General features: G+C 37.8%; 1 protein-coding gene across 6 annotated transcripts in view; it reads right to left on the bottom strand.

Moving 5' to 3' along the window:
* The window catches only part of Pias1 (protein inhibitor of activated STAT 1), a 144,096-nt gene that overhangs the window by 13,965 nt on the left and 115,904 nt on the right, over window positions 1–14,227 (bottom strand). For all 6 annotated transcript variants that reach the window (XM_021236903.2, XM_004855588.4, NM_001303302.1 and 3 more), the window contains 2 exons: window positions 6,874–6,947; window positions 453–613 (listed from right to left, as the gene is read on the bottom strand). In XM_021236903.2, the coding sequence (XP_021092562.1) occupies window positions 453–613; window positions 6,874–6,947 (235 nt within the window). The remainder of the gene's footprint in view (window positions 1–452; window positions 614–6,873; window positions 6,948–14,227) is intronic.

The following is a 14,227-nucleotide window of genomic DNA, read 5'->3' as shown; positions in this document are numbered from 1 at the left end:
AGAGGCATTGAAAGTAAGGCATGCATTTTCAAAAGAAGGGGACTCAATTTAAAAATGAAAAATATGAGGGCCAGGGACTCAGCTCAGTGGGGTTCCACTGCCTGCCTTGCAAGTGCAAGATCCCGAGTTTGATCCCCAGTACCAAGAAAAAAGAAAAAGAAAAAGAAAGAAAGAAAAATATGTATAACCTGAATTACTAACTTTGAAAATACTGATTTCTAAAAAAGAACTGAAATGTGCTACGTACATATCCCAATTCCCCTGGATGAATGTAATCATTATGTACCAAAATGAAAATGAAAACCAAAACTGATTTCTAGAATCATGAGAAGTCTCCAAATTCACATTTAACTTATAAAACATTACCAGTAGAATTTTATTACAAATCTGTTAAGGAATGCACATAAAGATGGTCATTTGAAGGTACAAAGAGAAACTTAAAAATGACATACCCATCAATAATAAGGTGTTCATATGGAGCCTTCTTATCACAGACAGGACAGACCCAGGTTGGTTTTTTCTCATTCATCTGAATATAAAGAGTTGCATCAAAACACTGCAGATGAGAACATGTGAGGGCTCGGCATGGAATTGTCAGCCGCATTTTACCAAGCTTTAAATGAGAGGGGAAAAATAAGTATTAGAGAACTGTAACAAAATTAAGCTTTGATAAAAATTTCAAGAAATAACATATGTATATGTTTTGATTTAAAGCATGCTGTGTTTATTTTTCATCAAGGTGGAAGAACATTGAACACATGCTCTGTGAAACCTATCTACAGGTTAAAACATTACAGTACTTCTTTAGACTATCAAGCACAGTGACTAAAGAAAGTCTACAACAAGGGATATCCACTCCAAATCCACAGCCTATAGATCAGCTTCTTACAGCCCTGAACCTCTTCAAATTACATGCAAAATTTTTCAAGTGTGTGCATTTTTTTTGGAGAGAGTGCTCTCAAATTTTTGAAGCAGCCCTTGATCTGAAAAATGTTTAGAACCACCTAACTAGGGATTAGGGAAAGAAAAAAGGAATCGCTTATTAAATACTACAAGACACAGAATAGGACATTTACTATGGGTCTTAATGCTAAATAAATGTATTCACAGGACAAAGCTGCATCCTATCACCCATTCTCCAAGAGTGGCATAATTGCTAAGAAGCTGCTCTGAGGAAGAGACGTGTGCGCCTGCATCTCTCCCCTTACTGGACGTCACCCTGGACTGTTAATTCAGCATGTCCACAAGGTCAAGGGATCTTCCTGCCCTGCAGCAGCTGCTTGAATTGACACAGGTTCAGTATATTCCATGTAGGAAGAATTCTGCTTCATCTGGCCCCTGAGCTGCTAGCTTGGGTATGAGGCAGGTACATGGTTCAGAAACCTGCACAGGGAGTTGCCACATCCACCCCTTCCCTGAAGAACACTTTGCACCACGGTGGCGTCCCCAGCGCTCACAATGGCCACAGAGTGTAGAAGTTACATATGTTCAATGGTCATACTATTTGCAAGTGCCCAGAAAAGACTTTCCACATATTTGTGACCTTGAAAAATATAAAGGCTTAAAAGGGATATGAGTTAAGTAGGGCTTAGAAGAATTTCAGGGAAATGTCAATTTCCTAGTCTACCATGGAAATTAACTGTCATTTGGGACTCTTAAATATTGTTCTGGTACCAATGAATTACTGTGCCTCTAGGAAAGGTACTTAACCTTTCCGGGCCTCCTTTTCTATCTTGAAAGTAACACTTTTTTCTCTGCATTTCAACCAGATGTAGTGTTAAAGAAGAATAATAAAAAAAAGGACTCTGTATTGTTGCCTCTGGCACTTAGAAATGTACCTGCTACACAGCAGACAGTACAGTGTACTGCTAAGACTCAGGTCACACATGCTGTGCAGCTCTAGGAGAAACCATTTATGCAAAGTGTGCAGGTTGTATGCAGCCCTTTATGAGATAATTCCAGAACGGCAATAATAGCCGCCTCCAAATAATGGGACAGTGGGTGGTACCAAATTAAATTTTTCTATAGATACATACATATATATCCCCCAGTGCTGGGGATTAAACTCAGGGCTTTTGCACTGATATACATTCTCAGCCCTTTTTTATTCTGAGATTAGGTCTGTCATGAACGATGGTCTAGAACTTGGAATCCTTCTGCCTCAGTCTTCTAGAATGCTGGGATTACAGGCGTATGCCACTACATCAGGCTAAATTTTTATATTGTGAGACCTTGACTGTGAAGTGTAAATTTCTACTATTTTTATTACTGCCTTAATACTAAGTAGATTCAGGCGAAAAATCCTAAACAAATACAGTAAGAGCACACAAGGTTCATGAACTACAGAAGTAGTAGGCTACTTCAGATGGTTTATAAAGACAATGGGTGAGACAGTAAGTAAGAACTGCTTCAGAATCCAAGCCACAGACCAGAATTTGTACTCTGAAAAGCAGTTATTCTCCAAAGGCCTTCATCTCACACATCTTTATCCCCGTAATCTGCAGCTGTCCGTTCATATCTTTTAAGGGAGAGAACAACTCCAGGTGACCAGAGTCACCGTGAAACACCAATACACAAATGGTACAGGAAGGATATTTATAAATGGCTACAGAAAAGCAGAAGTTCACTTCCAAATGCACTGCTTATTAGCTGACACATAAATGGCCTTGCTTCAAAAACATAAAATATTATGGGGTGATTCCCCTATTCCTGATTTTTTTTTTAAATTACTAAATTTTAAAAAATTTTATCTGACAAATAGACCCGTTTTCTTTAACTTGCTATCAGGGGAAAGGCTGAGCTTTGACTATCTTCATCTGGTGATTACAAATTTCTCTTTTCCTTTCAAAAGACATGATGGATTTGCATCATTTCAAAACAACATCTCTTTGAAAACAACTCCTAAGTGTGTTTCTAGTGCCACCAACCCTGCCCTAAGAGTGTTATAACTGATAGTGCTAGAAGACAAAACACACTAGACTGAAGTTTAAGGCAGCTTGTATCAAAAGGACTCTGAAAATTGCAATATGTACCTTTTTCTTACAGAAACTGGGTAAGAAATATGATATTAAGAACAATTTTACAACTATTTTTGTAACAAATATTTCATAAATAAATGTCTAGAGTTTTCTTTCCCCCTTCTGTTTCTTTTTTTTTGTTGTTCTTTTTTTTGGTACTGGAGATTGAACTCGGGACTTGGTGCTTGCGTGGCAGGCGCCAGAACCACTGAGCTAAATCCCTGGCTCTTCTCCCTTCTCTTTCTTCTATCAACTCCAACTCCAAGTCAATTGTACTTGGTTGGGTTTACGGGACTGGGTAAGATTCCACAAAGCAGCTCCTCAAAGATTCTTCCAGCTCTATTTCTAATAAATCAGAACCAAGAAATTCTCAAAGAACTAAAATAGTTTTAATTATTTTCCTTGCCTTTGGCTAAATGGCACACAAACAACAGAAACTCACTTAAATCAAGCTTACAAGGGCAACTCAAACACACAGTGAGACAGCATATTTACATATTTCAAAGGGAACAAATCTCTTTTATTATTCTATAAATGTGATATATAGACAAATTGTCACTGCTATATTTTATTTTTGAGTAAAAACATACCTAAAACAGATGGTCTTACTGTTCCTGGATAACTGTAAAGGGATTATCCCTTTACCCAAACAGAAATCCATGAAAAGTTATTATGATTATAGATTATATATAGTTTTTATTTTATAATCTGAATTTTGAAAGCATATGCCAATTGAAAATGAACTGCAAACACTGTTGGAACTAAACATGACAAGTGGGGGATTACGGAAAGAAAAATTAAATGGTGGCCCACGAAATTAAGAGGTTTAAGGGGCGAAATGTAATTAACTTTTTTCTAATAATATGAGGATGAATATCTGAACTAGAAAATTCAGAATTTGTTCTAAACATAAAACATCCAAGATTTATACCTCAGTGCTTATTTATTTGAATAAATGCTTCACACAAATGCTAAATGCTGTAAATATCATATACATTAGCATAACTACAAATGATTTTAAAGAAAGAATACTGACAAGTAAGACTTTTCCCAGTGATTTGAATGGAAAATGAAGTGTATGTACTTTTAAATTTTATCATATTCTCTGGATTGGGGTAGGGCAGGATCAGTGGAAGGGGGCATGGGTAAATCAGGATTTGGGAGAAAGCTGAGAGGATGTGTGTATACATATACATGTACACATACAGATGCATGGATAACCTTTGCTTCTTCCCATTCTATTTACCTGGTCTTTGAACCAACTTTGTATATATTAAAAACAAAACAAAAAAATACAAGTTGCCTTTATAATATTGGCGGTTACAACATTTATCTGGTTAAAGAATTTTTAAGAATAACATAAAAAGCCTGGAGTCAAAATAGCTTTCTTATCAAAAGAATGGCTCTATGTAGAGGAATAAGAAAAGTTACAGGAAGAATAGAAGGATACATGCAAGAAGATAAGGCTTGGTGGTTTTTATTCACTTCATTGCTTTTTTCCTGTAATTTATAGAACTTTTACAATGAGCACGAATTCCAAGTGATCATTCCTCCCCCTAAAAAAGGTTGATTTTCATTGTTGTTTCAGGTTTTTTGAGATCGGCTCTTGCTGTGTAGTTCAGGCTGGCTTTGAACTCACTAGGTAGCCTAGGCTGACCTCAAACTCAGGGAGATCCTCCTGCCTCAGCCTCTTGAGTGCTGGGATCACAGGTGTGCGTCACCATGCCCAGTGAAAGGTTTTATTTTTACAAGAGTTACATAAAAGTACATTATTATAAACTAATTCATGAGTTAATGACTCTTTTGTATCGTGTGTAAGTTTTTATAAATTATAAAAGATTACAACATAGGGCAAATAAGATTTCATTTCTGTTTAAATTGTTTAAGAATATAGTAAATAGGGCCTGGGAAGTAGCTCAGAGGCGCTGTGCCTGCCTGGCAAGTGCAAGGTCCTGAGTTTGATCCCCGTGGTGGGGAGGGGGTGGTGGTGGAATATAGTAACTAGCCAGGTGTGGTGGTGCATGCCTGTAATCCCAGCACTCAGGATGCTGAGGCAGGAGGATCCCCATGAGTTCAAGGGCAACCTGAACTACACAGTGAGACTATGTCTTTAAAAAAAAAAAAAAAAGAGTAACTAATTATATTTTTTATATAATTTATACTGTGTAAATTCTCGTCTTGTTCTCTAATCATAAATTTTCTTAAAAATAAATGTTTTGAGACAAGTCTTGATTTATTTATTAAAAAAAAATAAAGCAACTTGAACTGGGCACCATGGCAAGCATCTATAATCCCAGCAATTTAAGAGGCTGAGGCAGGAGGATTGCAAATTCAAGTTGCATAGGCAACTTAAGGAGACCCTGTCTCAAAAAATAAAATGGGCTGGGGATGTAGTTCAATGATAGGTCAGCTCTGGGTTTTATCAACAGTACCAAAAAAAAACCAAGCCAGCAAAAATCCAGTAACTTCATCATCATCTGAGGTTAGCAGGATTTTAATATCAAAACTTTTCAAATCAAGCCTGACTCAACAATCCAGGCGAATCAGGAAGCAGATGTGTCTTTCATTCTTTGTGTTTTCTCTCTAGTTTAGATATAATTAATTTGTTTATTTTTTGGTACAGGGGATCGAACTTGGGACCTTGCACTTGTGAGGCAGGCAGCGGGACCACTGAGTTAAATCCCCAGCCCTAGATATAATTAATTTGATTAATTATAGAAGAAAGGTACTCAAAATGTCAAAGCAGTGTATTAATTTTTCTCATATTTTCATATGAAAGGCATATTCATCTATGATCATTATTAGTGGATCTAATGAATTAGTTTAAAACTGCATTTTGTTTTACTTTTGTTTTTTGTGGTAGTGAGGACTGAATCCTGGGCCTTTGTACTGAGCTATGTCCTTAACCCTTTGTAAATTTTTTTTTTTTTTAATGAGACAAGGTCTCTATAAGTCACTAAGTTGCCCAGGCTAGACTCAAACTTATGATCCTTCTGCCTCAGCCTCCCAGAGTGTTGAGAATTACAGGAATGTGCCACTATGCCAAGATTAAAACCACATATTTTTGAGACTTATCCTCCACATGTTAAATAATCTGGTTAAGTCTTCAGATCATATATTTATTTCAAACAAACAACTGATTTTGACTTCATTTTCTGGTTAAAAAGTCTTCCTAATACACAACAACTTCAATTATTTCAACTTACTAGAATAGTTCTTCTTTTCCTTTTTTTGAGACACCAAGCTATACTTGTTAGAGTGTGTGTAGTCAGGCTGGCCTTGAACTTACTAGTAGCCCAGGCTGGCCTCTAACTTGTGCTGTTCCTCCTGCCTCAGCCTCCCAAGTGCTGGGATCACAGAGACGTGCCACCCCACCTGGCTTACAATAATTTTTAAATGATGGTTTTCATAGCCATTGTTGGCAAAATGGTTAAGTAACTATGGCTAGATTGGTTTTTTTTTTTGGTACCGGGGATTGAACATGGGACCTTGCGCTTGCTAGGCAGGTGGTGGCACCACTGAGCTAAATCCCCGGCTCCTAGATTTTTATTAAGAGTACATTTTTTAAAGTGAAAGTTGTATAAGTATTTTGAGGCAATAAACACTCCTTATTTTGAGATTTTTACACCTAAGTTTGAACAATAGTGATTAACTGCAGGCAATATTTAGATAAGTCTTATTAAATGTAGAAAATTTTTTAGACTTGTTTAGATTCCAAATCCTATGCACTGATAGTTTTCCCCATTCCATAAACTAACAAAGAGGCATAGTTTAAAATTAAACTGTATTCTCAGATACTAGAAAAGAGGAAATATACATTAAGCGTTCCTGAAAGCAAATATTAAGTAACACTTACGGGACAAAGTAGAGAAACCCTTAGGCTGGTTGTAGCTATTTCACTGTCTGGATCAGCAGTCAGTTTCTCTTTAACTGAAATTCATTAAAGAGAAAACAAAAATAGAACAAGTTTACTAAAGGTACATTATTGATGCAATTGAAAATAGGAAATGTGCTTTAAAAAGGAACTAAAACACTTTGCTCAATTATTTACCAATTGAATGGAAAGATAAAACCAATTATATGGCTTATACCTTCAATAAGCAAGGGAAGCAAGAGAAATATAAATCAACAGAACAACTACATTTCTGGTAGTTCTATTTCTCACTGCTTTTTAACCATACACGTAATTATTTGAGCTCTACATTTATTTACATAAAAATTAGTTGTGCTATCTTGGACTAGTCAATCTTTGTCCCTTGGCTTTATTTTTTCTTACAATAAAACTTAAACCAACGCTAGATAATCTCTTTTTAGTTCAAACTCACTTTGGCTCTTAAGAAAGGAAGCACTAGTAATTTTACTTGTCATGGCTGTTCTTCTATTCCCTTCGGTTTAGAAGACCCTTTATACTTCTCAGCTGGAAACCTGAGGCATCAGCTATCTCTGAAAATCTTAGTGAATAACAACACAACATTACAGGTTAAGACAGAAAATGCCTAAATGTAATATCCCAATAATTTTAGGAAATGTCTCACAATAACCCTAAAATCTAGATTGTTACAGGGAAGGGGGGGGCAAGGTGGAAGTGCTCGTATACATAGTGGATCACAGAGTTCCAGAATTATGCCACAATTAAGTTTGACCAGAGAGAGACCAAACAGTGAAGAATAAGAAGAGAAGGAAAAGTTCTCAGATAAGCAAGTGAGTTTCAGAACAGATGCTTACAGTGCTGATAACCATTTGTGAAAAGTAAGAATCCTGCCTTTACTAAACAGGGTGATAGTCCCAGTCTTGGCTTTTTCGACATGGTCCAATTCTTGGGTATTCTATCTACTTCCATAAATTAGTGGCTCTCAACTAAGATGCATATCAGAACTATCAAGCACTGTTAATTTATAACTGCCCACTAAATTTGAATGGGGAAGAGGGACACAAACAAGCAGTTTTTAGAAAGTCCCAGATGTAGTTCTGGTACAAGACTAAAAAGGCACTTCATGGTGTGAAAATTCCAAATTTTAAAAGTTTTATGTATTTCAAAGCCTGACTTTCATACCCAAAAGGCATAAAAGCCCTGGTCTTTAGTTTGGAAAATATAGTCATAACACTGTGCTAATTAATACGTAAATTATGAAAAGTATGCATTTTCCACTATACACTCAATTTTCATTGTCTTTCTTATACACACATAAACTGTGATGATTGTGACTGGAGTGAGAGATACCCATGGAGCTAGTAAAGCACTGTCTCTGGGTATGTCTGTGAGAAGTTTCTAGAAAAGAATGGCAAGAGACTCCATGGACCAAGTGGAGGAAGATCTGCCATCAGTGTGGATGAGCACTACCCCAAGCAGCTAAGGGGGTACAGAACAAACAGATGGAGAAAAGCCACCCTCCCCACCCCACCAGCTACTCTGCTTCCAAGTCCTAGGACATCTGCTCTTGCACATCAGACCTATGGTTGGCCTGCCTCTAGAATGCAAGGCTTTTATTAGTGGTACCCATGGTTATTAGGCTTTCAGCATCAGGCCGAGTTACACCATCAACTTCCCTAGTCCTGCAGCCCAGAGATTTGGATTCAGACATACTTCTGGCTTCCTGCTTCCCTGCTAGCAGAAGCTAAATGTGGGACTTCTTAGTCTCTGTTATTGTGTGAGAAAACTCCCCTAATCAACCCCTCCTCATTTATCTTTCTATATGTATCCTGTTGCTTCTCTCTAGAGAATTCTAATATACTAACCATTCTACATGCTTTCACCAACCACCCTCTGGCACCCTTCTTACACACAGCAATGGGAACATGACTGACACTGAGCTCTGGATGACTAAACTTCCACTTAAGGGGAAGTAAAAAGAACCAAGATGTGTTGTATACACACACCAACTCCCCACCATGAATGTAATCATTATGTACTGCAAGGATGAACTAGTAAAAATTTAAAAAATTTTTAAAACTCCACTTAAGCAAAGCAATATTACAGCCCTTAATATAAGCTTTATACAACCAAAGCTCAGTGGTAATTAGGGAAGAAATTGAAACAGGAAAGGCAACCTGAGGTAACAGTTAAGAATCAGGGCATAGAGCCAGTTCGCGTTAGAATTTAGCTTTAGTTAAGTCAGTTATCTTTATATCTTTAAGTTTTGTAATTTGGTACATAGGAATAGTAGGTAATACCATTTTTTAAGGATTAAGTGAGTTAATATATATAAAATATTTTTAAATACCTAATATTAAACTTAATAATTATTAGATATTGTTACCTAAAATAAAATGTGATTTGTATGTTCACTTTCTCTCAGAGGTGAGAGAATTTTCTGAAATTATTTTAGAATGTTTGACAATTTCTATTAAATAAAACAAAACTTTTTCTTTCCCATTATAGACCCAAACTTGGTCAATTCTTTCCTCTAAGATACTTTTAAAGCTCCTACTAAAGTCTTGACTGGTTTGGATTAAACCTACAGATAAATTTAAAATACTGAGGTACTAATGATACTTAATCTTCTGATCCATTAACACAGTATATCTCCATTTATTCAGATCTTAATTTTGCTCAGCGATACCACTCAGTTTTCAGTATACAAATCTTGCACATATTTTATACAATGCATGCCTAAGTATTTTGTATTTTTTAATATCACTGTAAATTCTATTTTGAATTTGAATTTCTCATTATTCATTACTATTAGAAATACAATTCATTTTTACTATTGACTATATATTCTCCAAACATGCAAATCTCATGCAATAGTTTTAGTGGTTGTTTTAGAGATGCTTTGGGATTTTTTTCCTTACATAGCCAAGGTCATCTACAAATAAAGACTAGTTATTTTTGAACTTTGAATTTGTATTTTGCTCTCCTTGGTTTGTTCTCAATCTTAGGAGTGAAGAAGCAGTCAAGTTTCTGAGTATTAACTGTGATACTGACTGTAATCTTCCTGTAAATACTCTTTATTATACTATAGTAGTTCCCTTCTCTAGTCTGCTGAGAGTCTTATGAATGGAAGCGGAGTTTGGTCAACTACTTTTTCTCTATCTATGGAAATGATTATACTGTTTTTCTTATTTAGTTTGTTACAAAGGTAAATGCTATTGGACTTTTGAATGATGAGTCAACACAGTATTCCTGAAACAAACTATCTGGCCATAGTTAATTATCATTTTACAGGACTCTATCTGATTTCAAGTCTTATTATCATGCTAAAGAAATGAAAACTTCAGCTTGCCCTAAGAACAGACATATACAGGTCAATGGAAAAGAAGAGACACCACAAATAGATTCATATATCCATGATCAATCAGTTTTCGACAAAAGTACCATTTAATTAAGTAGGTAAAGCAGTCTTTTCAATAAATATGGTTGGAACAATTGGGTACTTATGAGAGGGAAAAACGACCTTATCTTATACAATATAAAAAATTAACCCAAGTGAGTAATGAGAAGATAATAAATATGGTAAGTCCTCTGGGAATTAAAGAGATTTCTTGTGCTACCACGATCTGTAATGATAACAGTATTTTATTATATAACCTATAATAAAGTCAGAGATAGTCATGATAACAAGTAATCTTGTTTTTAATCTTCCTTGTGAGGAGCTACCAGAGTAACCCACAAGAGGCTGTATTTAAATTAAAATTAGGGGACTTCTGGGAAAATGGTGCAGTAGTGAACAGCAGGGAAAGAGCCTGTCTGAGATTTGGTGTCCAGATGCTGGAATATAGCAACCTGAAGAAGAGAAGAGGGAAGAAAGTTGGTCCTTGGGACCAAAGATCTAAAGAGAGAATCGAAGGCCACAAGGAGAGCAAAGAGAAAGACTTCAATAAAGAAGCCAGGGGCAAGTGGCACTTTGTCCCTGAGCCCTGACTCACTGCGTGGGAAGGGTTACTCCAACCTTCAGACACACTGTGACTACTGGCGACCCCAGAGGCCTCCACAGAGAAACTCATCAATGGCATGGAGCAGTAGACATACCAGACTGCAGTGGTTGGTGACTTATTCTGGTTCACAAGCCCCCAGGAGATGGCAACTGGCCAGTAACCATCTTAGAGAGGACCCAATTGAGCTTGGAACTCAGAGCGGTTATGGGCAGGGTCCATCAGGGTGAGGTGGAAACAAGATGAAGTCGGCAAGAGGTCAAGGAGCCAAGTTCAGGCTGACAGGAGGCACACAAGGTGTTGCAGGCTGAACAAAATGAGTTCCAGGTTCACAGCCAAACCAGCCTGAGCTTCTGGACTAAAGGACCAGGTTTGCTACGATTATCCACTATGCCGCTCTAAATCTACACCTGGATTGCTGGGATTAATCAACATGGATCTGGACTCTGTTTGCCTACTCTGTTTACCAGTAACAGAAGAGACATGCCCTGAAGGGGACTCCCCCCCACCCTTCTTTTCTTTTCTAGTTTTTGTCTTGTTTGTTTTCCTTTTTATGTAAGTGTGAACAATGTTTTTAGTTTTGTTGTTGTTCTGTTCTTGTTTTTATTTCTTCCCTCTCTCTCTCCTGTCTTCACCAGTTTCCAAAGTGTGTGTAATCTTCCTTTGTTCTCCAGCCTTGCTTCCAATTTCTTGATCATTTTCTATCTCTGTTTTTCCCTTTTTAATCTCTTTTAAATTTTCTTCCCCAAGGGTAAAACTGACATGCTGACAATATATTTACTGTATACAATTTTCTGGTTTGTTTTAGATTTTGCTATATAGCCACAAATCTAGTTCATATAGTTAAAAATGGCAAATTAATAGTACAATTGGCCATTTTCTTTTTCTTTTTTTTGGTACTGGGGGATCAAACTCAGGACCTTGCACTTGGGAGGCAGGCATGGCGCCATTGAGCTAAATTCCGGGCCCAGGTGGTCATTTTCTAGGCTGTATATGATGACATCATTGTTGCTGATTGTACTATGTTAGGCAAGGTGACATCATTGTTCTATTCAGTTGTTCTTTCCAGTGTGCCAAGACTGAGACTGCCTAAGTTAAGGGTCATACACAATACTATAGGCCAGTGCCAAAGAACCAGGGGCTAGGCCAAATAGGCAGCAACTTCTCATCCCCAATAAATTGAAGAGGTAGGATCTTGCAATAGACTCTAAACCCAAAAGCCAGCTACACCCGGAAGACATCTCTGTAAAGTAGTTATTTCCTGAGGGCTCTAAATATGAGTAATATAGCTACTTGCCATAAGCAATTTATAAGCATCAACACAGGAATTAAACAAAAAAAAAAGAGAGACAGCAAGAAAATGAGAACACACTTAAGCAAGATGCAACCCCACGCTTTCAACTCACCAAAGGCAAACACAGGGGCAATGAAGTAGAACAATTCAAAACCAACCCACCTGGACTCTCTGAAGTGGTAACAGCAGAAGTGACAAAGCAAATGAATGAGGTCTAGGAAAAAAAACCAAAGCAGAAATAGTTTCTCAGACATGGTAACCATAATGAAAGACATGGTTAGTGACTCCAGAGCAGATACAGATGAAAAATATATAGAGAAAGAGAGGAGCTTAGGAAAATGATAGAAACCATGAATGCGCAACACAGGAAAGAAATGGAATCCATAAAACATTCAAACAGATATCCAGAAAAACAGATATTGAGAAGATTAAAAATTCCTTTGAAAGTATGCACAGCAGCATGAGCCAGTGTGAGGACAGAATATCACATATAGAAGACAGGATTGTAGTGAGAGACCATGAAAAGATTTTTTAAAAATAGCAAAGCTACCACAGCTGCAGGCAGGTCCACCCAGGGCCCACCCCTGACCCCAGCCACTTGGGCACACAAGTCTCAGCCAAAGACCCAGATGGAAAAGAGCTGCACAGATACACAAGCAATAACCAAAAGCCCACCCCAATACCATTGGAAAATGTACCCAGACCCTAGACAGAAGCCTGCCCAGACACCAATCATTGGGGTACACAGCCCCTAACCAAAGCCCCCCCCCCACACAACAGCTACACAGGAGGGCAGGCCCTAACCAGAGGCATGCCCAGATACCATCCCAAGTGCATACAAGCCCCAGCCAGAACCCTGCCTGTACAATAGGACAACACAGGGATCCAGAAGGTTACTACTCTGAACTCAGGAACTGGTGTAGCGGTGAGCAGCAGAGAAAAGGTCGCTCAGTGGCTTGGTGAGAAATGAAGACCACTGGGTAAGCAAAAAGTTGCCTCAACAAAGACACAGCAGGCTGCATCTGTTGAAATGAAAAGACACATAAACAAGTCTCAAAACCAGACTTAAAACCACATGGACTCCCTGAACTGGCAACAAGATCTGGAAAAAAATGAAATCAGAAATAATTTCTCAGATAACAACAGAGATTGTGTCCATAGTATAAGACATGATTAATAAATCTAGCACAGGCACAGATAAAAAAAAAATAGAGGAGGGCGGGGAGTTTGGCTCAGTGGTTCTGCTGCCTGCCTCGCAAGCACAGGGTCCTGAGTTAGATCCCCAGTACCACCCCCGCCCCGAAAAAAAAAGAGGAGCTGAGGAACATGATGGGATACCAACACAGTAAACAAATGGAATCCATAAAACACATGCAACAGCTGGGGATTTAGCTCAGTGGTTTCACCACCTGCTGCGTAAGCGCAAGGACCCGAGTTTGATCCCCGGTACCAAAAAAAAAAAAAAAACAACACATGCAGAAAGATTTCCAGGAGATTAAAAGTTTACAAAGCACAATGAGACAATGTGGGGACAGAATTTCAGATATAAAAGGCAGGATTGCAATTAGTGACCAGGAAAAGAAAAATTTATTAAAAATAGTAAGGGGCCACAAGAAATCTATCCAGCAGCTGCTAAACAATGCAGAGAAGAATAACATAAGACTGAATGAAGGGAATGAAGAAACAGGAGAGAGTGCAGATGACATAAAAAAAAACTGGTTCACAGAAGTAATGACAGGAAACTTCCCAAGCAGGGGAAAAGAACTTGACATACAAATAAGTGAGGCATATAGGACTCCAACTACCCTTGATCAAAAGAAATCTACACATAGGCATATAATAGCTAAGATTCCAGAAACTCAACAGAAGAACAAAATTCTACAAGCAGTTAAGAGAAAAGAAACAAATCACCTACAAAGGAAAGCCTATCAGAATCACAGCAGTCTTCTCAACACAAACCCTCAAGGCAAGCAGAGCTTGGAGTGATGTATTTCAAGCCTTAAAGGAAAACAACCTCCAACCCAGACTGATGTACCCTGCAAAA

Source organism: Heterocephalus glaber, unplaced genomic scaffold (assembly GCF_053883595.1).
Source record: "Heterocephalus glaber isolate CG9 unplaced genomic scaffold, H.glaber_assembly_v1.0 deba00001689, whole genome shotgun sequence".
Classification (NCBI taxonomy): Eukaryota; Metazoa; Chordata; class Mammalia; order Rodentia; family Bathyergidae; genus Heterocephalus; species Heterocephalus glaber.
The sequence above is the reverse complement of the archived record's forward strand: the minus strand, read 5'-3'. Positions and strand labels throughout refer to the sequence as shown.